This window comes from Primulina eburnea, chromosome 5 (genome assembly GCF_022965805.1).
Source record: "Primulina eburnea isolate SZY01 chromosome 5, ASM2296580v1, whole genome shotgun sequence".
Classification (NCBI taxonomy): domain Eukaryota; kingdom Viridiplantae; phylum Streptophyta; class Magnoliopsida; order Lamiales; family Gesneriaceae; genus Primulina; species Primulina eburnea.
In genome coordinates, this window is record NC_133105.1 from 6,319,153 (window position 1) to 6,344,560 (window position 25,408).

At 34.4% G+C, this 25,408-nt stretch overlaps 2 protein-coding genes and 1 pseudogene across 2 annotated transcripts; 1 reads left to right on the forward strand and 2 right to left on the reverse strand.

Annotated features, from left to right (window-relative positions):
* Positions 1-1,845: 1,845 nt before the first annotated feature.
* Positions 1,846-7,703, reverse strand: LOC140832733 (probable E3 ubiquitin-protein ligase RHG1A; annotated as a pseudogene).
* A 2,671-nt stretch (positions 7,704-10,374) lies between these two features.
* Positions 10,375-13,032, forward strand: LOC140831917 (uncharacterized). Its single transcript, XM_073195626.1, has 2 exons — positions 10,375-11,935; positions 12,566-13,032. The coding sequence occupies exons 1-2, from the start codon at positions 10,375-10,377 to the stop codon at positions 13,030-13,032; spliced, it is 2,028 nt and encodes a 675-aa protein (XP_073051727.1).
* A 6,016-nt stretch (positions 13,033-19,048) lies between these two features.
* Positions 19,049-23,832, reverse strand: LOC140832734 (uncharacterized). The gene is made up of 8 exons (XM_073196899.1): positions 23,446-23,832; positions 23,176-23,237; positions 22,863-22,983; positions 21,503-21,651; positions 21,054-21,161; positions 20,836-20,955; positions 20,354-20,527; positions 19,049-19,488 (listed from the first exon to the last, which is right to left on the reverse strand). The coding sequence occupies exons 1-8, from the start codon at positions 23,525-23,527 to the stop codon at positions 19,387-19,389; spliced, it is 918 nt and encodes a 305-aa protein (XP_073053000.1). The 5' UTR covers positions 23,528-23,832; the 3' UTR covers positions 19,049-19,386.
* Between the last annotated feature and the right edge of the window lie 1,576 nt (positions 23,833-25,408).

Here is a 25,408-nt window from a genome sequence, read left to right on the forward strand (position 1 = left end):
GACAAGGATAGGTTAACACTTAATATATTTGCTTGGGTTGATTAGGCAAATTAGCTGTCTTGCCTTTGTTTATTGCATTATTAACTCAATCCTTCGATAGTTTTCATCGGGTGTCCAAATCTAATAAAAGGGTGTTTTACTTAGTTTACAAGTTGTTAAAAATAGTTAATGATCTGTCAAATTTTGTTCGGTGAAGTTTATATTTCAATATCACCAAATTTTTGTGTACTGAATTTATAAATTTGTCGTATGTACAATTTTTTTAAAAGTGCTACTAAAATCTTTACTTTTCTTACTATAGTCAAACTCTCCAAATTTTTCTATGATTTTTTGAATTCATATTAATAAAGAAGACATTGTGTCTTTCAAATTACTACAATCAATGTATGTTGTAATAATAATTTATTAGCATTTGTTACAATTTTACATATTATCCTTATATGATTTTTTGAATTCATATTAGTAAAGAAGGCATTGTGTATACCATAGCTGCATAAAAAAATGAAGTTTTAAATATAAAAAATTAATTTTAAATAACTTCATCTTCTACTGATTTCAAATAAAAAATTATAATATTAAAAGAAAATTTATGTCGTTATGTATATCATAGCTGCATAAAAAAATGAAGTTTTAAATATAAAAAATTAAATATTCTTTTAAACTTGTCATGCTACCTTTTTTCCCTAATATAAAATTTATTATTATTATTTTTAGATAGATGATAATTAAACAAAAATTTTATGCATCATATTTACCATCTTTTGTATTCGAACCATAGGTGCCATAGGTGATCGTAGAATCACTACTACCGTACGATAGTTGATAGCTCTGCTTCTTGTTTTTCTTTCCAAACGCAAGAGTTTCCAGCGAAACATTTACGAAACACCTCTAACAGATGGACAAATAGTCAATTTTGAAATAACTTATTGTCAACCTCTTTCACATATGAATCTATCTGATTCAGAGAAGAAGAACTTCCATCAATTTCAATTCAAACATGCATTTGATTTATATTCATTGTTCTGAGAAAAATATTTATCATCCGAAAAGAAGAAAAAACCATGAATGTTGAACCTTGCAGTGTAATGAAACAAAAAACTATTTTTCCGAATATATTTATTCATGCCACATAGTAAGAACCCTTTTCAAGATTCATGCCTTACTTCAATGAATCTATAAAAAAAATCCAACATTTGATACTATGATATTCTAAATGTCTAGTATACATAAAAAACCGATCACAAAATTTTAGGAACAATATAGCAAATTATCATTGAGCTTAAGTAAGGTAGTAGCTACGTAATAGATTTAGTTTTAGTGAAATTTAACGTTTTGAAATGATATTCAGCATTCAAAATTTTTTTTAATATATAAAAAAAAGTTAGTTTTAAAATAATACTTGTCAAGCCTAAATTAGAGTTGTTTAATACACGCATATACATAAGCAGAAAATCGAAATAAAAAGTTGTTCCCGCAAGTAAAAATATATTGACAACTAATATTTTTTATCGACATCAATCAGGTATTATCTATTTTCATAAATATTTTAATTGCAAAAACTTACGTGAGACAATCTCATGGATCATATTTTCTTAGACGAATATCTTGTTTAGATCATCCATGAAAAAATATTAATTTTTATACTAAGAATATTACTTTTTATTGAGAATATCGGTAGAATTGACCCGTCTCACATATAAAGATTCATGAGTACCATCTCACAAGAACCTACTCTATTTTAATTACTACCAAAATTTCTCTAAAATTGAATGATAAGAGTGCGAGTTTTTTTCCAATAAAGCGCAAGAATAAAAATTGAAGATTGGGTTAGAAAAAACCATGCAAGAAAGAATCAACGTTGGATATATAAGACCATAAGAATATTCGAATCTCCAACATGTAATTCAATGATTGTCTAGGTATGAGTTTTAACATCGTTTACCTTTTCACGTGGAAGGATCCAGCTTATCCTCCCCACATGAAAGAACTCGGGAAATTTCAGGAAGGTTGCAAAATGTATAATTGAAGGGGAAAAAAATGAAGTTCATAACTTAATGAGCTTCGTTTAAGTCACGAGCAGCCATGGTTTCAATAACTCAGTGATCCAAGGAACAAAAGAATGGCCAAAATCGTTAGCCACGTCTCACGTTTTCAATCCCGCTGTTTTACAAATGGGGCACAAATTTTTGAGCATGAGCCATTGTTTGATGCAGTCTTTATGAAAGTCGTGGCCGCAGTCCAGTGTACCAAGGTTGTCTCCTTCGCTGTACTCTTCCTGCATCAGTCCAGCATTGCAGCAAAATGAACAGCACGTCGAATTTATTTTATTTTTTTCAAGTAAACAAATTTCCGTACCCGACATATACTGCAAGGCTCCGTTTCCACTGGATTTTCGGCTCTGCTTGTTTCGTAGTTCTTGTGTTTTAGACGATTGATTATGACCTCTTCGGTCAATCCTGTGCTCACGTTTCCAATGCGTTCCTCTAAGGCCAACAACTCCTGGAAGAGAGGATGTTAAATTTGAGTGGCCAGTTGTAAATAGGGTGTAGAATCTAGCACTTGATATTGGTATCAAACACTACAGTTGGAGATATATATAACTGAAATCTTCTTAACTAAATAATAGTTCAAATGCGACGTTTCAATACTTGTCTCATCGTACGCAGTCATATGATACAGCATATAGAGATTGCCAGTAAGGATAATTGTTACACTCCCAAAAGATTGGATAATAAATAAATGGAAAAAGGAAATGCTTCTTGCTCACCTCATAAGTCATGTTATCTACATCCAGCCGCATGTCACGATGTCGATCATGCAGATCAGCCATCCCGAAAAAGACTGAATTATCAAGGATCATCAGGTCCTGGCACACAAACAGAAACAGCCTTTGTATTTGGAAAACATAATGTAAAACTACGAGGCAGAAATGAACCGTAAAGAAGATACTATTCTGCTTCTCTAACTGTCAGCTGATCACCGCTGCATACAAACTAAGCTAGTAGAACTACCCCTCCCTCCCTTAACTACACAACATAAAGGTACAGACGATAATCTTCCTCCATACCAATCTGAAAATGCAATGTGGAACTAAACAAAGCTTTAGAAGAGAAAGTGTGCATCACGATATCATCTAAGGTACTCAGGGAAAAATATTATCTTCTAGAAAATAATCATATGCAGCCGTGCTAAGAACAAAGTGGACGCCTTCGATTTTGGGACAAAGGAGTGCATTTTATATCCTGGATTATCAAATTGGACTAAACTTACAAGTTTTATGGTACCAAAAGTACAAGGAACTAAATATTCAGCGACACAATGATACTATCCTACTTGGGGACAAATAGTTACAGATGCCCGTGATTGCAATGAATGCTCATGCATGATGCGCAAGAAAAAGAACAGAGGATGAAAAAGCAGAAGCACGAACCTCCAGTCTCAACCCCTCCCCCCTTCGCATAAGGTCCAAGACACGGCGAATCTGCTGAAAATATAAAGTATATTCAGAAACATTTTTTTCATGTTCTATATAAAATAGCAGGAAAGTTTCTTCAATAGTATATGGATATAGAATGATGCAAAACCAGTACAAACAATGAAGCATAAAAAATCGGGGGTCTTATGAGAACTAGAGGTCATCTTGGAACATGTGCATCAAGATAAAGTAGCATGGTTCTAAACATTAATGCACAAGCACATCGGTAGTCAATCAAACATATTATGCACATTTTTACCAAAATATGCGTTAAAAAGAACATGAAAACATCGAAAACAAATAAGCCAGCTGAATGCTACATAAGATTCTGCAACTGGATTATCCATCAACAGCAAGTGTTCTACTCACAGGGGCCGTCTTCTGGACCAAAGCAGGTGTAAACCAAACCCATGTTGACTAGAGGAGTTCAAGGCAGCAAGTTCAAATTTTATGGGAAACTTTTCCCTCGTTATATACACCGAATCACCAGAAATCTAATTCTCACGTCTCCCACTTAGGCAAACCAATGCATACTAGGAACTTATGTTTGAATGTCGATCTTACGGATATCAGAGACCTCATACCAAATCCAAACGCATAACATTACAAGTTTACAACTAAACAACTATTCAACTTATCATCGAAGTCTCGACCAGATAAACATGATTGTTTAACCAGATAAACATGATTGTTTAACCTCGCCTAGGATTTCAAATCACCAATTGATCCAAAAAATCAACAGTTAGGCATCTTTAAGGACCACTAATCCAAAAGAAATTCTTGAATCCAAGTAACAACCAATCAAGGCTGACGTGCAAACCACATGGGATATGAGTAATAGGAGAAATATAATGTGAATCCATTAAGTTGAAAATCAGCCAAAATAATTTCAAAACTCCTAAGAAGATGCAAATGCAGGCAAAAGAATGTACAAATATGCGTGTGTGTCAATGCATACCTCAGACATAATAGCACTTCTTCCTTCAGTAGCAGAAGCAAAAACTCGTAGTGAATTAGGTGTTCCAAAAGCACCATCACGACGTCTCTCCAATAACGTTGACCTTTGGTTCGACATACCCGGTCTAAATGTAAGTGGCATCTCTTGTGGGATAACTGAAGAACTTGTCCGTGTGGCAAGATTACTGCTCTGACCCCCAGATTCAGTACCTACTGAGGATAACAAAGATCTTCGAACAATTTCTGACACTCTCTGAGGATATTGTGGACCACTTCGATGAGACCAATTAGGTGAAGCAGAATCGAGCCCTGAAGATGTGGCTATCTGAGAAGTAGATGCAGCATTTCCAGCTATATTGTGATTCCCACCAGCAACGTTCCAGTTTATGGGATACCGAGATGAACTTCTCATCTCACGATCCGGAACAAATATAGGATGGTCCGAAATGCTTCTGGGTATATTTCTTTGAGCGGTTTCATTATAAAGTCCAGCGTCCCTCTCTCCTAAAATAGGAGTGGAAGCAAATGGGCTGTTAGTTCTTGAGCTAGATGCTTCATTCCACCTAGTCTGAAGATTTCGGCGAACAAAAGGAACTTGCAAAAGAGCTGACTGCCCATGAACAGTTCCATTTTCCACAACAGGAGATGGATTCAAGTCTAATAGACGATTGCGAAAAAATAATCTCGATGAATTCTGAGAAGATTGAACCATCTACACTTCCAAATTCGACCTCTGCTGAAGATGGATTTACAGGCATAGGATCTTGCCGTTGTGATCGGTTCAACCGCAAGCTGAAATTCCTGAGAGAATTTTCAGCAGTTCCGGAGGGATTCAAAGAAAATGGACCTACAGAAACTGCTTCGCCAACACCAATCCTAAGCCTTGAATTTGACCGCTCCGACCCACTATTAGTGACAAGGTTGTTGCCAATCTGTGCTGGCATTGTATTGTTTCTTGCATCAATCTGAGCAGATTGTACTGTATCCCATTGACTTCTTTCCGCATTCTGATAATAAGTTGAACTCCCAGCTCCAGAAGACTCTCCCACCACTTCAAATATTTTTCTCTTGCAAGATGCTCGTCGACCATCCAAAGAACCAGATCCATATTCACTCTCTTCCATTGTACATCCACGAAATCCAGAAGGCAACCTCAAAGAATCCAAGGAACCACCAGGCAGATGTCCTATAACCATTTGATGATCCAACAGATATGCATGTGTCAGGACGTTCGATTATCTCAACATAATCATCCTCATTGTTTCTGTATCCTGAACTCATGTTAAGATCCTGCAGAAGGGCTTCTGAGCTGGTACCATGAGCATGAAGCAGTCCATCTGTAGTATAATTGTCATTTGGATTTGCATTATGAATGTCAAATGAAAAAATATTAGATGGTTCAAATTGACGTTCTTCTATGGTGAGAGTGGCTCGATTGTGAATGCCGATAAGATTTTCTGTTTTTCCCTCATCAGGCTCGCCTTGATTCTGTGCATAACTTGAACTAGATTGACCGGCACTCCACTGTCCATTCGGGCCATCATGTCTTGCATGATGTAGATACGAGATATTGGTTTCACTTGATGATATTCTGTACTCAGGAACACGATTTTGCGCAGAAGCCTGCATACTATTCCAGGACGTTTGTGAATCTATGCCAGAAGGAACTGATGATGATCCAAGATCAAAGCTTAGATTTTCAGGCAAGGCAGCGCTGACAGAACTCCTTTGCCCTTGCATTAGGGCGAACCGGCGAATGTTTGATTTCTTCAAATACACACAAATGTTTGGAATACACCTGAGTCGGGTATCTACCAATTCTGTTCTTCGGAAAATCTTCAACCATTAACACATTGAAATGTTCATGTCACATACTTTACAGAAGTAAATTCAGAGACACATAGCATGAACAACTAGAAAATAATTACAAGAGAATGTTGCTTAAGTCACTGAAAATTAAAAACACTTGAGTCCCAAAACTTCGGCAAATAATAACACATATCACCAGACATCACTTGATAATCAGCATAAAAAGTGGTTATTAGCATCTCCATAAATAAATAAATAAATGTCAAATGCTTTCAGCGCAAACAAGAACAGAACATTCGTAGTGCTAGGATCCTAACAACTTAAAGATATCTAAGAAAATAACTTGTGGGTATTTCAAAATTCTCAACATCCTTAAAATTTCTATGACTTTTTAAGAATTTGCATCGATGTTGGGGCTTGCATCATTTTAGCATTTTGGAAGTACTACAAACATATAGGAGAAAAAGGGTGAAAAAGGAAAACGAAAGAGTCAACCCAATCTCCTAATTCACAAAAAAAAAATTATCCATTCATCACGAAATTATGGGAACACTGAGATAAGTGGTGAAGGAATTGAAAAGAAAATGTTGACCTCGGAAAAAATCTGAAAAAAAATCCGACTTTGAATCACCTCACCACAGTCCACAAATCTAACTAAGGGAAAAGCATAGAGGAATCAAAAAACACACTTCTAACTTCTAGAACTAGCAAAATATTTTCCCAAACAAAGATACTGAACCCATCAAAAAAATGAAATAGAAACGTAAAAGACTGAAAGACAACGCAACGCATGAATCCCAGGAACCAAATGCGACAAATAATCCGAAAGATCGAATTTTTAAAAATTAAAAGAACAAACGGCGTTGAAAAGAGCTAACATGATGCCATCCTTCAAGATCAAAAACTGAATAAAATAAAATCTGAAACTTTTACCAGCCACAGAGCAGCAGATATAGCAACAGATCTAAAGGCAAGACCTGAAAACAGCAAAACAGCCATTAAAAAAAATTTCTTCTTGCAAGTAAATAAACGGCAAAAACATCAAACAAATCATAAAAAAACTCCCCCGCCACACCTCTCTTTTCTGCATCCAGGCACAGAATAAACGAAAGAAAATCGAACAAAAAAACAAGACAAACTCCAAACCTCGTGCAAACAATTTTAAAGAGGGAGGGAGAGAGGAAAAAAAGTTTCTTGAAATGAGATGATGATAAAAGAGATGAGAATAAAATGAATTGGTGGGTAATGTGGTGTGAAAAAAAGAAGGGAAATTGAGAGAGGGGTGGAAAGATTAATGAGGACAGTAATCTTTAATTTACTCAAAAACACCCCACCAATAGGCGACAAGGGCCACATTCACACCTCTATGCACAGATAGATATGAAGAAAAAAATTCAAGAAAGCAATAAAAGAGAGAGCTTTCCAATTTTCATTAATGCCCACAATAAATAAAATAATCAAATCAAAAGTCAGAAATGAGGAAGGATTCCTCCTCTCTGCAGTCTCCAGTGCGTGATGTTAATGAAAATGCAACATTTGTTTAATACATTATTTATGATACTAACATTACAAAAACCAAAAGGAAATTACAAATTAAAAAGAGAGTGTCAATTCCATTATATGGGCTCGGGATTATCACAGTTTCCAAGTCTTTCTTGTGAGAGGAAACGGGCGGAAAGGCTCTTCCTTTGTTTTTATCTTCGGTTTTCAAAATCTTCACGCCAAGCACCTGTCCCTTGTTTATGCATCCATGCCATCCATCACACGGCTGTTTTTGTACTCATTTCAAGTCTCCCCCATGCTTCGTTGAATGTGTAGTTTACGCACATCTTGGAACCAGATGTACCAAATCAGATCATACTAGTGATTCTATATCTATTCTATAGATCTAAGTGTGTGTATCTTAAATTGTTATTTTGATTTGTTATTTTTCTTTATCGTATAATGCTATATTAATATATCTCACAATTGATTAGATGTAAAGAAGACGTCATTTCTAGAAATTTGAGTATGTCTTTGTGACACGATCTCATAGTTCTGTACATATGAGACTGATGGACTATACACACATTTAATATAAAAAATAATATTTTTGATATAATAATTTTTCATGTGTTGAGTTGAATTGGAAATCAGTATCAAGAAATTAACTCGTAATAAAGTCTCACGAGAGTTTTTTTATAGAATTTTATTATAACATATCTCAAAATTAATCAGATTTAAAGAAGATATGATTTCTAGACATACTTTAGTCGAGTTGGTTTAGTTTCTCTACGCTTTTTATTACCGACAATTATTAATTTTGAATGTTTGGCCACTGGGGGATTTTTAGCATCAGTCTTTGGATTGTATCTTAGTCAAAAGTTGTGGGAGATATATCATTTTTGGAACAAAATTTCAAATGCGGATTGGGTGTGGAAAAAACACTTTTAGATTTATTGTATGGATTTTTGCAAATTTAATATTTATAGTTTAATTATATTAAATCGACTATATTTACTAAAATTTTGGGTTATATTAGATGTTGATTGTTGTAGCAATAAATGAGTATATATTGTGAGCATTATTTAGATTTATGCAATCACAATTACTAAAATATTGACCAATCTGCCGCATTAATTCGAAGAAGTTAACATGTGAAAGGTAATTACGATTGTTCACAATTGAAATTTTTTTCCATCCTCCACATTTTATAGATATAAGATAAGTTAATAAATTTACTAATTTATATATTAATTGCTTAGTCAATATATCGTTTTCACTTTTAGATATGTTAAATTAAATAGATAATAAATAAAAAAACGTGATTTAAGGAGTGCATGAATCAACTCATTTCATAGATATAAATCCGTGAAACATCTCATAAGAGAATTATTCTTTAAATTATCATTGCGGTAGTAAAAGTATTTAATTTGAAGTTTTTCTGTCTATAAACAACTCTGAAAAGAATATTTTATTCCTTTATTATTTTGTTAAATTGATAATATCAATTTAAGATTTTGCCTTTCTAGACTAAAAGATTTTATTTACTTATTTCTAGATTATGAGATATTTCTTGATTTATTTTTAGATGATAAGAACTTAATTGATTTACATCTAGATATTATATGATTTGTTTTTATCTCTAATATATTTTGTTCTTGTTTAAAAAGAGTTTTATATCTAATAAAAATCATGTTTCCATATTTTGTAGGACTCTTCTATGGAATATCTTTTGATATAAAGGGGGATAGACTCACAGCCGTATAGTGCTTGGTGGAGAAGAGAGAGAAAAAAGCTTTTGAGAGACAAGTGGGTTTTTAGAGAGAGTTGGACTATGGTGCTTTTCACATAGAAGAAAATTACAAGTCCAACGAATATTTGCTCCGTAGTTTTTCTGTGATCGGTTATCACTTTTGTAGGAGCTTTTTGTGTGAGACTTGTGGTGTGACTATTTCGTGAGGTCGGTAGAGGAGTTCTTTCATAGAAGAAAAATACAAGAGCCAAGCCTATTTTGACGAGATGTTTTGGTGTGATCGGGAGATCGCTTTACAGCGTATGAGAGTTGCTGGATTTTTCTAAACACACAGAGTTCAGATAGTTGAAGATTTTCGTGTTGAAGATTTTGTGTGATTGATACACATATACCGTGTTGCCGATTGGTGTTGCCAACACTCGAAGAACAACACTGACGCAGAGTATTGGACGAAGAGTGATTTCGTTTGGTTTTAAGCAGCACGCTTTTTGTTTCATGCATCTAGTATTTACTTTGAGTATTTTGATGCATGTTTAGTTTTGTTATTTTCACTAGTATTGTTTTTGGTGTAAACGACTTATATATTTTTCTAGTAAAATTTTTGCCATGAGGCATCGCACAAGTATTCGTACTTGTGCATAATTTAAATCTGGTGTTAATTTATTAAAATTATATTTGTGTGTTAAATACTTAATTTCCGCTGCCGTGTTGCGTACAGTGTTGACAACACCGGACACAACACTAACTTCTGATACACACATTATAATAATGTTTTTATATTTATTTCCTGCACAACAACAATTCCTTACAAGTGGTATCAGAGCCAACGCTTGATACACTAAGTGATTGATTCTGGTTTATTGTTGTTTTTGTTTGCAGGAAACTTTATAGAATCTCAATGGACGTTATGTCTACAAACACTGCTGTTTTGAAGGAAAAATGCCGGCTGCAAGTCAACCCGCACGGTGTTGCCTCTGGTGTTGCAACACCGGGCCGCAACACCACTTCAAAATCCTTGTGTCTCAATGTTAAATCTCACGGTGACTCAGGTAATAATGAAATTCAGGATAATGATTCTGATGAACTCACATTTGAATGTGTGCAGGCTATGTATGAGGAGCTATACGAAGATTGGATCAAAAGAAATAAAATAAATTCCATCCTCTCTAAGGATATTGCTGATCTGAAAGAATCTGTGTCTCGACTTGAAGTTGTGCTTAGCAAAAAGGATCTTGAATTGTGCAAAGTCAAAGAGGAGCTTGAGAAGGCCTCAAAGACTCTTGCAAAATTCAACTCAAGTTCGTCAAAACTTGACTCAATGCTAACTATGGGAAAGGACACCATAACTGGTATTGGATATGTTGAAAGCACATATGAACATGGTGAAACTTCCAATTCTAAATCCAAATCAACCATGTTTTTAAAGGCAAGCGAAGATTGCTCTGTCCCCTTAACAGTGAAACCTCCCATGAACACTCTGTCAATCTCAAAGCAAGCCTTGGAACAAATGCTGAAACAAAACAGAGCTTCCTCTTCTCATTTGAAAGTTGACCCGCCAGTGAAGATGCCACAAACCAAGAAGCAAGTGTCAACTTCCAAACCAAAGCAAAGAAAGCGACATTTTATCTGCCACTACTGCTATAAGCCTGGGCACATCAGACCCTTCTGCTACAAACTAAGAGACGACTACCTGAATTGGAAATCAAATCGGGTGTTGCCCACAGTGTTGTCCAACACCAAGCGCAACACCGCAGTCAAAAAATCTTCCACAAGGAAAGTTTGGGTACCTAAAACTGTTATTCGATGCAATATCATTTATACTTCTTTAAAAACTAACATTGCAGGTGCATGGTACTTCGACAGTGGGTGCTCACGCCACATGACCGGATTTAAAGAACACCTCACGGATTATGTTGAAATAAAAAGTGGGCGTGTAACCTATGGTGGTGGTTCTAAAGGAAGAATTGTAGGCAAAGGAACCCTGAACGTTGATGGGCTTCCTGAACTTCACAATGTTCTACATGTTGAAGGACTTAACTCAAACTTAATAAGCATAAGTCAACTTTGTGATGATGATTTACATGTTAAGTTCAATAAAAATAATTGTGAAGTTTTTAATTATGCCAATGTTTGTGTAATGTCAGGTACTCGTTCAGCTGACAATTGTTATCAATTGGGAGAAGGTGATGGTTGCCGAAGTGCCAAGGTGAGTGAATTAGACGTATGGCATCAAAAACTGGGACACGTGAGTATCAATACCTTGAAGAATCTGCGTAAGTTTGATGCTGTGAGAGGTATGCCCAATTTAAATTTAGGTGTTGTGTATGTCTGTGGTCCATGCCAGAAAAGTAAACAAACCCGTGTTGCGCACTCGGTGTTGCAACACTTTGGGACAACACAGTGCCTTGAACTTTTGCATATGGATATACTGGGTCCAATGGATGTTGAGAGCTTGGGTGGTAAGAAATATTCGTTTGTTTGTGTTGATGATTTTTCGCATTTTACTTGGGTAAGTTTTCTTAGAGAAAAATCTGATACATTTGATGCTTTTAAGAAGTTGCATGCTAGGATAACAAATCTGTTTGATATGAGGGTGGTAAAAATAAGAACCGATCATGGTGAGGAGTTTGAAAATTCTCATTTTATTTCTTTGTGCCATAAGAAAGGTATCACTCATGATTATTCATCTCCGAAGACCCCTCAAAAAATCGGCATAGCTGAAAGGAAAAATCGAACCCTCCTAGAAATGGCTCGGGTCATGCTTAGTTCTAAGAATGTGTCAAAATGTTTTTGGGCCGAAGCTTTAAATACGGCATGTCACATTTCCAACCGTGTTTATTTAAGGAGTGGTTCTACAATGACCTCATATGAGATTATAATGGGAAGAAAACCAAACCTTAAATATTTTCATATTTTTGGATGTGTAGGTTATGTGTTGAATGATAGAGATCATCTAGCTAAATTTGATTCAAAAAGTGTTAAATGTCTCTTTCTTGGATACTCTACTAATGGCCGTGCTTATCGTGTATTTAATCTGAGAACTAGGACTACAATGGAATCAATTAACGTTGTGTTTGATGATCTTGCAGATCTAACAGTTAAAACACCGGAGGCTGATGTAGAAGAATGGCTGGATATAAGTGAGGCACTGACCAGAAACAGTGTTGAGTCCGGTGTTGAGACCAGTGAGGCAACACCAAGCACAACACCGCCTCTGAACCGAACAGAAACTGTGGATAATGATAACAATGATAATGATGATGTGGTGATTAATTGTGAAAGAGAAATTCCCAGCAAGATTCAGAAGAATCATCCATCATCACAAATCATTGGTGAATTACATGATGGTGTGCAAACAAGAAACAAAGAAAAGGTGGACTACCGCAAAATGATTGGTTTAATCTGCATGAGCTCCACGTTTTCCCAGGTAAGTCACTCGTGTTTTGTGTCTCAAATTGAACTCAAGAATAATAATAATAATGGCATTTTGAATGAGGAAGCCTATGTCAGTCAACCTAAGGGATTTGAAGATCCTCACCACGTGGATCATGTCTAAAAATTGAATAAGGCCTTGTATGGACTGAAACAGGCTCCACGGGCATGGCACGGTAGGTTAGCTGACAATCTGATACATCTGGGCTTTAAACGAGGTGAGGTTGATAAAACTCTCTTTATTCAAAAATTGAAGCATGATATCCTGATTTGTCTAAGTTTATGTAGATGACATTATCTTTGATTCTTCATCACAAAAACTTGTTGATAACTTTGTTGAGTGTATGTCTTCACACTTTGAAATGAGCATGGTAGGAGAGTTGAATTTTTCTCTTGGTTTAAAAGTTAAACATTACATGATGGTAGATTGTGACAACTCAAGTGTTATAGACGTTTCTAAGAATCCTGTTCAACACTCTCGAACAAAACACATAGAATAAGACGTCACTTTATTCGAGATTTGGTTGAAAAAAGGCATAATTCACTGGAATTTGTTAGGACTGATAATCAATTGGCTGATATATTCACGAAACCTTTGAATTTTGAGAGATTTTCCAATCTTCGGAAATCTCTCAGCATGTGTGTACTTTTAAAAACATTTGTTCAGTGTTGTCCGTGGTGTTGCCAACACCAGAGACAACATCCGTTTGCATGACCATTACTAGGATATTAGGCATACTGCATATTCATAATCATCCTATTTATTTGTGCAACGACTGAACAGTGAAGGCAAATTTCTGAAAGTTACCCCTGAGTGTTCATACTTCCAATCGTATGTTGAGAAATAGATTTTGCTCAAATCCAAGGCATTGAATAGTTGAGGACATTCATGAAAATCGTGATCTTGTCTAAAGTGAAAAGATGACTTGGAAAATGTGAGCAAAAGGAGAAAAACAGAAAAGAGGTAAATAAAAAAAATTGTTTAGAAGAAAATGGAAAAAGCTACCTAGAGGAGTCCATTGAAGACCGTTCTTCTAGTGTGGGAGCTACCACTTCTAAGTAAAAATAGTAATGGAAAAAGCTACCTAGGGGAGTCCATTGAAGACCGTTCTTCTAGTGTGGGAGCTACCATTTCTGAATCAAAGAAAAAAATTTGTGGAAGTTTGAATAAAACTCGGTGGTGTTGCCAGAAGGTGTTGCCAACACCAAGTTCTGTCATAGCACAGTTTATACATTGCCTGACATTCTGATAATTCATCATATTGGAGGCATATTTAGGACATGCATATTGACTTTTGTTTCGTGAATTCATCATGTGCAGTGACATATCAGTGTTGACCTATGACAGTTGATAAAAACCTTGATTATCTAGATTTTGAATTTATGTGTATACTTGTGTCAGTGAGTTATAATCGACGTGGGTTTTACTGGATTTTCTTTTGAAATCGTCGTAACACGAGTTTGAATCAATTTTACTGTTTGATTTTGGGATAGAATCGTTATGAGTGTTTTGGGTAAATTTCAGAAATATTACATTTTCCATGCGGATTTTTTTTTTTTTTTTTTTTTTTTTTTTTTTGCTAAAGGATTGAATCGGTGTATTTTTTTTTGTTAGAGTAAGAGCATATATGTTGTGTTATAGTCTGCTTTTGGAAGTTGGCTTACATTCTGGCCAAAAAGGGGGAGACGAACTTTGACTCAGGGGGAGACATACTCAAATGCAGGGGGAGCTTAACTGACTGCGATGCTTACCAAGATTATCATTTTTGGATGTTTTGTCCAGAAAGGCAAAAAGGGGGAGATTGAAAAGAATATTTTATTCCTTTATTATTTTGTTAAATTGATAATATCAATTTAAGATTTTGCCTTTCTAGACTAAAAGATTTTATTTACTTATTTCTAGATTATGAGATATTTCTTGATTTATTTTTAGATGATAAGAACTTAATTGATTTACATCTAGATATTATATGATTTGTTTTTATCTCTAATATATTTTGTTCTTGTTTAAAAAGAGTTTTATATCTAATAAAAATCATGTTTCCATATTTTGTAGGACTCTTCTATGGAATATCTTTTGATATAAAGGGGGATAGACTCACAGCCGTATAGTGCTTGGTGGAGAAGAGAGAGAAAAAAGCTTTTGAAAGACAAGTGGGTTTTTAGAGAGAGTTGGACTATGGTGCTTTTCACATAGAAGAAAATTACAAGTCCAACGAATATTTGCTCCGTAGTTTTTCTGTGATCGGTTATCACTTTTGTAGGAGCTTTTTGTGTGAGACTTGTGGTGTGACTATTTCGTGAGGTCGGTAGAGGAGTTCTTTCATAGAAGAAAAATACAAGAGCCAAGCCTATTTTGACGAGATGTTTTGGTGTGATCGGGAGATCACTTTACAGCGTATGAGAGCTGCTGGATTTTTCTGAACACACACAGAGTTCAGATAATTGAAGATTTTCGTGTTGAAGATTTTGTGTGATTGATACACATATACCGTGTTGCCGATTGGTGTTGCCAACACTCGAAGAACAACACTGACGCAGAGTGTTGGACGAAGAGTGATTTTGTTTGGTTTTAAGCAGCACGCTTTTTGTTTCATGCATCTAGTATTTACTTTGAGTGATGCATGTTTAGTTTTATTATTTTCACTAGTATTGTTTTTGGTGTAAACGACTTATATATTTTTCTAGTGAAATTTTTGCCATGAGGCATCGCACAAGTATTCGTACTTGTGCATAATTTAAATCTGGTGTTAATTTATTAAAATTATATTTGTGTGTTAAATACTTAATTTCCGCTGCCGTGTTGCGTACAGTGTTGACAACACCGGACACAACACTAACTTCTGATACACACATTATAATAATGTTTTTATATTTATTTCCTGCACAACAACAATTCCTTACAAACTCCAAAATCTATAATTAAATCTTGAAATAATTTAGAAATATATAAGACAAAAACTTGTGTGAGACAGTCTCACGAGTCGTATTTGTGATACAGATATCTCATTTGGGTCATCCATGAAAATGTATTACTTTTTATGCTAATAGTACCTTTTATTGTGAATATCGGTAGGGTTGACCTGTCTCACAGATTAAGATCCGTGAGACGGCCTCACATGAGACACACTCAATATATAAAACACCACAATATTTTATTAGGGTAAAGAATGAATAGTCAACTGATCTACAACAGATATTAAACACCTTAAAGTTAATTATGTAAAATGTTAAAAACATAATATAATCTTTAGAAATATAATACATAATCATAATATTATCACAACGCACTTGAAAATCATATTTTTTTACCTCCTACTATCTCGATAGGTTTTGACCTAATCCTTCTGTCTCGTAAGAATCTTTTTGTTTTGAATAATTTAGCCACCATGTGTGGGTTTTTCCTCCTTTAATGAGAAGATAAAATAAAAATCTAGCTCAAAAAATTAAGTTAATAATGTCTATTTTTTCCCCAGACTACATCTAACTAGTTTACACTTTACACCATTTGTCCCTAAGAGATTGCATTTATAAATTCATTGCTAGAATTATATATTTTAAATTCAGATAATCATTCAGCAATTTATATCATCTTCGTCATTTTATATGAGCCAAATCAAATAATCTTCCTATTTGGGGCTCGACGTCTTGTGAGGAAAAGAAGAAGGCCTACTAGAGACAGAGGCATCGGGAGACCTATTAAGACAAATATCATAATAGTTTAATCTTTTATCTAGAAATGACAAATGTTTCTTTTTTAAACAGACGATGGAAGCTCATATTAGGAACACCTCTCCTCGAACAACGCTTATTGGCATCAAATCTATTTGTCATGGAAAAAACTCATATAAATAAATTCAATATAAAATTAGTTCTGATACAAGAGATCGACCCCGAAGCAAAGTATGGTATGGTAAATGCCATCAACTCTCACTTATTAGTATGTTCTTGATATGTTCTTATTCTTGTTGCTTGGCCCAATGCCTTCCACTATCATTCGAAATGGTATATGTGGAGAAGTAATTTAGATATCTTATGTACTCTGTCTTCAAATGAATTCTTGATTTCTTTTTCTTATATATATATATATATATATATATATATTAGTTTTGATATCCTGCACACTTACCGTGCACACTTTTGTGAGCACCGATGAGGTGTCACTCATCTATTGGATGCACAATTTTTCTATATTTCATCACATCCAATAGGTGAGTGACACATCATCGGTGCTCACAAAAGTGCACGGTAGGTGTGCAAGATATCAAAACTATATATATATATATATATATATATATATATATATATATATATGTATATAACATAGGTCATGTGTATATATATATATATATATATATATATATATATATATATATATGTATATAACATAGGTCATGCACACACTCCGTTCGATAGAGAGAACGATATTCCCCTTAGCTTTAATTATTTCCCTATTACAATAGTTAGATATGTCAAACTGTATACTTCTTTAACTGGTTAATTGAATTTATCATTTATTTAATTTTATATGATTTAAAACTTTTAAATAGCGATCTCTGTTACTTTCTAGGATTTTTATTTTTTTTAGCATGTGTTATGTTCTGGGAATTAAAGCCATTTCAAGTTGAATTTCGTTTATTTTGATAGATTTCAGGTAAAGCAAAATTTAGGAACAAATATCTTCACATAATTTTTGAGTAGGTCTCATGTGAGACTGTCTCACGGATCACAATCTGTGAGACGGGTCAACCCTACTCATATTCACAATAAAAAGTAATACTCTTAGCATAAAAAGTAATACTTTTTCATGGATTATCCAAATAAAGATCTGTCTCAGAAAATACGATCCGTGAGACTGCTCACACAAGTTTTTGCCATAATTTTTATGACGCAAAAGTGAAGTGAGAAAATGGTTTATTATTTATGGACCTCCGCAAATGTTAGGTAAGAATATTTGTTTTCACCCTCTGATTCTTCTTACTCCATTTAATTTTCACTTTCTTGCTGTTGACTACTTTGAATGAATAATGCAGTTGGTGCAAGTCCAATTATTTTCAGGGATTCACGAGATGAGGAGAAAGATTATTTCCATAAGGGAAAGGACATACATATACTTACCTACCCACTTCAAATCATGTGAGGCTCATACGATCCAACTATAAAGCTGTCAATTTTTAAGATTACTGCTTAAAATCGCCATAAATGTTTTTTTTTAATTATGATATAGTCATATGTTATATCTTGGTTATATTAATTCGATTGATCTAATTTTTCGTATAAAATCAATTCGGTTAGTTCAACGTTTTTTTTTGGTATGTTGATTTTCAAATGCGCAGTTATAATTCATCAATGTGTTTTAGTCATCGTCACCATGATGAGTTTTAATTCATCGCAACGTTTTTTTAGGCGTCTGTATTCGTTGCATACTTTGCACATTACATAAAAGACTTAATTGTCTTGTTGTCTCGATTTGGAATATTCTGAATATTTGCTGCCGAATCAAACGAAAGAACAACGCATGGAATCCAAAGTCTGGTCAACTTTTTACGTATTGATTGATGTATTCCCCTACGTATATATAAAAATATGGTACTAATGTTCATTAAAATATACATACGTGTCTTACTTAAAATGAAATGGATCTATCCATTCAACATTCTTGACAATTTATCTTCAAAAGTACGATAATTACTATTATGAGATAGCAACATCATGATCTACAACTTGGGTTTTTCTGATACTCAAAATCTCTTAAATTTATAGCACATAGATCAGAATTTGTTCTTTGCTAGAAGTCATCTTTAGCACCACATAGCTTGCTTACTCCAAGGATCTTCAACCTAGTTGATCCTCCGTGATGGCTTTCCGCTTATTGGTATCACATAGCATCGGAGTTTATGGATGCTTGTGCAGTTCATGCACAACAGATTGATGCTCACCAACCACCCCCGCAAGTTTATTCATTGATACCAATGAACTGTGGGTGAACTTTTTCCTTGGATTTTACAGCAACCAAGAAAAGAGTAATTTCTATGCCAAATCAATTCCTAGAAGCTTTTAATCTACTGATTGTGCAAGCAATTTGAGCATTAGATTCAAGTGAAAGTTGAAAAGGGGGGGGGGGGGGGGGGGGGTGTGTGTAATAAAATCCTGAATAACAGTGCCTCACACGAATTCATTGGTTCATGCAAGTGTAACCAGAAACATAAATCCGCCTTTTGGGGAAATAAAATAGGACTACATTCAAGAGAACATCGGCAGAATGACAATTTTATTCATACCAGCAATTAAGAGTTTTGGTTCTTTCCGGCTAAAGTTTCATAAGATAAAGAAACGGAGAAAAAACGCACAAATTAACTGATCTATCTGAACCTTTTTTCACCAAGATGAAGGCGACATCACCATTGTGTGCACCTTTTATCATTTTAATCGAGATAAATTGCCAAAACTCGTACAGGTTTAGAAGAAGAAATCTCCATCAGCGATTGATTGGAGTATGCATTCTTTCTACTATTTTATTTATAGCATCACGTGACATCACCAGGGTATCATGCAGCAGGATGCTGTAAACATTTAAACCCTGAAAACATTAGAACAGGAAAAATTTCAGTTGTCACACACTTCAAAGACCTATATCAAAATCATCAGAAAAAGGGAATCGTTAATAGGTAAATGTAACCTAATCATAACAGGCAATTAGTAACCAACATCCACATTATGTGTTAACGTAAGCATGCTTCAAATTTAGTTCCATAGCAGAAGCAATATGTTATTGGCGGGTACTGAGTTCAACTGTCATCCTTTATTTGCTTATAAAGACAACTAATCCTGTCTATTATTCAACCCCATCATGCTGAAACCTCACAGGTATAGAAAGATTTGAAGGAGAAAAATTGGAAAATAATTGAAAATTAGTGGTATAAGAAAGTCCTTAGAAAAGATGAAATCTACTTCCATCACCTTCGGATACCACAATGAGGACAAAACACTACGGCTGCATTTTGATTGCAGGATTTGATCTGGAGTAAGAGATTTCAACTGAGAAATTAATTGTAGAATGAATTTCAAATACATCAAAGATGCATGACATTTGAAATACATGACAATTATTATTGAAAATGTTTAACTTAATATGTAATGGATTTGATTTCGATTTAGTCCATCCAAACAAGTCAAAGAATTAGACTATCACATTCCGAATCCATCATTCTGTATTCATCAATCCAAAAACAACCTAAGGATATGAAGAACATATACAAAAAGGAAAACAGTGCAGAAAAACTTCAGCATTATAGAATTTTTGGACTAAAATGCTTTTCTAGGTTATTAGATTTCTTTGATTCTTTCTTAGATGATGCACAAAAATATAATGCTCAGAGATTTATCTTTCCTAAAATACTACAGATAAGCCCATGAATATGGTCCATAAGAAGCTTGGGACTTACAATTGAAGGCAATACGTTAACATAATGTAGATTTTGAGTGCCCAGCTTCAGCTTTTCATTGATTGGACCACCGTCAACCAGCAAAAGTTTTTTAACATTCTCCATTTGATGCACATAGTTCACAATGTTCTTTGTCTTGTGTGAAGGAACCTCCAAATCCTCAAAGACCATAAGCTGTATATTTGAAATGTTATCATTCTAAATTATTTTCAAAAACCTGAGGTATGTGCAGAACACAATCAGGACAAAATTAATGCACAAAACATAGATAATACTGTGCACTGCTTGAAACAGAAACTTTGACAATTTACAAGATAGGAATAAAAATGAGGGAACACTTGGCAATAAAAGTAGTACAACTGAAGAATGATGAAATAATATAGCTTTGTCAAGTTCCAAATTTTGCAATGGTATTTGGCAAAATCTGACAAATGGGTTCGATGCTACTTATATTATTTCTCTTCCAGCAGGAATATACTTGCCTTCCCTTCTGCTGCACGAGCTGAAAGTGCAATCTTCAGCCCTAGTCGACGAACCTTCTTGTTGAGCTTGATAGCATGGCTTCGTGGTTTGGGACCATGCATGGTAGCGCCACCTCTAAACTGTTGTCCACAAAATATATCAGCTCGAAACTCATTTGAAGTATACATAATGAAGATTGAAGAGGAGCAAGCAAAACAAAATAAGAAAACAAATTCACCTGTGGACCCCGCAATGTTCCATGCCTTGCTCTTCCAGTACCCTTTTGCCGCCAAGGCTTTCTCCCAGTTCCACTAACCTCACTAATAGTTTTGGTAGAATGGGTACCCTGAGAAATATAGCACAGTTTTAATCAGTAGGATTACCAAATAGTACATAGAGAGAACAGAAGGCTGATACACAGACACATTATTCGGTTAAAAAATATGCAACAGACAGAACATCCTCTTTTAGCACAGTGGACTCTGGTCCGGACTTCCGTATATAATTGGGATGGAGCAGCAACATCATGAAAGACATTGAGTCGCTTCATAGTAAGAAAATTAATATCCCCAAGGAAAGACATCAATCAATGAAACATAACCAAAAAATGCACAAATAGTTTTCCCAAAAAGAGAAAATATAGCATCAATTTTGGCCAGTGTATCAACTAGGTAGAGGATTAGGTACCTGCTGCCGTTTAGCAAGCTGCCATCTTACAACACGATGAATAATATCCTTCCTAATTGGTACATCAAAAACATCACCAGCCAAGACCATAAATCCTTTATCGTCATTTTGAAAATTTTTAACAGGGATCACCAAGTCCTGGTAGAGACCTGCAGTACCAGTACAATTGACACAAAAGAGTTCAAATGTTTCGAGATATACAATGCAGAAAGCCCCACTAGTAGCTTTGAGAGAAATTCTTTCTTTCTTTTTTTTACAAAAAAAATAAATCCCTTTTGTAGGAGAGAATTGCTCTTTGAACGAAAATAGACAGTAGATCGCTGAAATAAAATGCATGAAAGCATCTACTAAAACAATGCTATCCATTACTACAAGATCCATAAAAAAACAGATGCACATTGATCATAGAGACTTAAACTTCAGGCATTGTAAGGAAAACAATAAAACTATGGAAGCAAATAACTCACAAGATTTTCAAAATGTTGAACTTGTTAATAACTGATTCACTGTTTTCCTGGCTCTGAAGCATCATAAAATTATTATTTTTCATTGACATGTGCACTTATTACACTAGGCCAGTAGGCCCGCAATCAGTAACAAGTAATTTTTAACTCCATCAAGATAAATTCAAAATTTTGGTGCAAATAATATCTACTGCGTATCTGCTGATTATAAAGATCAGTTAATGTAGCACCACTTCACATTTGAACGACCCTCTAGAACAAACAGCAGTACAGCATGCATTAACAAGTGAAGAGTTAGTAAAGAATTCACAAAAATATGTATACTTTAATTCAGTAGAGAATGATTGATCTGATAACTGACGCCAGTGAACATATCAAGGTGAGATTCCAAAAGTGAGAAAATTCATGGACTTCATTAGCAATATGCCTTACTCGATGTCATGCGTGAAAGATTGGCATGACGATGTTGGATTTACAAAGTAATCCTTCAAAAGCAGTAAGATGCACAAGATATGTGAGTGCCCAAAGAAAATTTTTGAGTCAACGGCTGAAGCTATAATACTGCAATGAGAAGAACTAGGGCAGAAAAAAATCATAACACTTTGTTTTATCACCAAATACTAAAGAAACACAAATAAATAATACATAATAGATAAATGTGAACTAATAACCACCCATAATCTCTTCTGACTTCAATTATGTAAGCTCCACTTCCACTCAGACACATAAGTTACAAGAATCATTTGGAATCAAAGTAACATCATCAAAATAGAGTTTTAGAAACAATTTAGGCATTCAAAGTGAATCCATAATGTTCATACCCAGCATATCAACTGAACCAAAAAATGTATTTTATACAAAAAAAATCCAAGAAGCTAAATATTAAGGGTTTATACCAATTTTTCGATCAGGAGTCGTCAACTGTTTCGCTGACAATAAATCTGAGGGAAATGTGCCTTCACTCATATTCGAGGTTAAAACAGTAGTCGAATACCTCCGGCAAACTTCAAAAGACATCTGATAAAGATAAGAAGGGGGGCTAGGATTCAATTCCTTCACAAAAATAATAATAATAATTCATGAAAGCGTGTAATACAAAATCCAATGACAGGGCATTTAAAATTCAGGCAACTTCAATCAATAAACACAAAACAGTTCAACACTTTTCAAGAAACCCTATATCCTTTCCGTAGTGCACAAAGAACGTACTTTTTTCGGAACAGTAGATTGCACCGAAGACAAGCTCTCCCCGTAACAATGGCCATTGAATGCTGCTTTCAATGTTCAAAGAAAATGCAAAAATTAAGAAACCCACCAAAAAAAACAAGGGTTCCATGAAATTAACGAACTTTCCCGTTGTTTAAACAACAAAAAAATTACTTTTTATCGTGAATTACCAAACATAATGCAACATCGAAGCTTCGAGAATTAAATAAAAAGCCCCTTTTCAAAGAAGTGGAGTTGATTAAATCAGCATACCATAGGATCTAAAAATTGATCCGAGCGATATATCATAAGAACCGAAGGAACGCAATGCTCTTCTTGAAACTGACAATGCCATTGCTAATGCTTCAACTAACACGATTCAAAAATACAGAAATGCCATTTCAGCTCAAATCATATAAAGTCAGAAATCAGATTGTATCGTATGGATTCAGCTTCAGGAAAGAAAACCAGTGGCAATCCGAAACCTGACCCCGAATAGATCGGTCAAGTTCCAGTGACTATAAGGCAATAACGAATAAGATATGGGAATAGGCTGCGCCACGGCGGCGAGAGGCGGGAACGGCCGGGTAGGAGATCTTTGCTGCTAACCAATTTAAACCCTCGTACAAACCCTTTCCTATCGACGTTGAAATCGGATCGAATTTAATGGGGTTCGGGTCGGGTTCCAAATATAAATATAGTGTTGTAGATTTTCTTATTTTATTTCATTTCGAAATGTTGCAAAAACAAACTTAGATAATTTTGGAATGCTGAATAATTATTTATTTATGGATGACTGAGTTATTGGTTTAACGTAACAGTAATATTTGTTACGAAAACAAAATAAAAATTTTATATATAAATCTTATATACTAAAATTTTGAAATATTTACTTTAGAACCATAAGGTGACATTCGGACTGGCTAATTAAATTTAAAATGAATCGTGTTTGGACAAAATAAATTTTTTTATTTGTCCAAATCTAATTAAATTATTTTGAATGATGAATATCTGATTACAATATATCGACTTCTACGTATTTCGAAAATTCACTCAACATCGCCATCTAATAATCCTCAATATATTTGGTAGACGGATCAAAGTACATGATAGTACATAAAACCTTCACGTAAATGTCTCAAATCCAAATGACATATTTTACATGTAATAATAGTCTTATACAAAACATTTCAATTGCATTTCCTACCCCGTTTTGGTTTTTGTTTCATATGATAACGATGAGTTACATTCTTTTACTTCATCTTCTCAGTTTAACATGAACTCAGATGTATTAATTACATAATGATATTTTTTTATTTAGAGTGAGAGTAGTATTAATGGGTGATCTCCTGAGAAGTTCTTGTACGTAAACTGCCGACGTTGCGTCACTTGATCTGGTTGTCTAGGTGAGTCGTAAAAAAATGATGTCAGATCTTAATGAGTACTACTGTATCTGCTACAAAAACCAACGATGATGAAAATGATAATACTGATATCTAAATGATATGAGACAACAATAGAACATAAACACGCAACTTCCATAACTCATTAGCCTAACAATCTGGCACATTAGTACCCAAGTAGGTGTATAATACGCATTAAACCTTGGCCAATATCTATAATTCTTAGCCTATTAATAAGCATTTGATCATAACATATATTATATTAAAAATTATGTGTTATAATTTAAATGAATAATCTTGTTAGGTTCTTATTAATATTTAATATAATTCAAAACTATTGTTTGTTGACATGATAATATATATTGGTTCATTTTTTCTTTTCCTCCTAAAAAAATAAACTTGCAAATCGATGGACATAAATTTCCTTTCTACCCACTAGGCCATTACATTCAAATTGCCTTACAATTTACTTTCTACCCACTACACTCAATTAGTTGACCAGTTTGTCCGATGGAGCTAGAGTCATCGGCATTATACAAGCTAGAGTCATCTTATATTAAGTATTAATAATTGTAGGGGAAATAAAAATAAAAAAAATAAAAATATTCCTAGGTCTTGATACCCGTCAACCCTCTCTTTTATCATAAAAAAATAATATTTTTTCATATGTAAATCAAATAAAATATTAATCTCACAAAATTAACAAGAGAGACCATATCACATGATTTTTTGTACAACATAATTAAATATATTTATTCATTTGTTGAATCATGTCACAACTTAAACTCAGTTGTCCTCAAATTCGACAATGCGTGTCTTCTTGTGTGCCACTA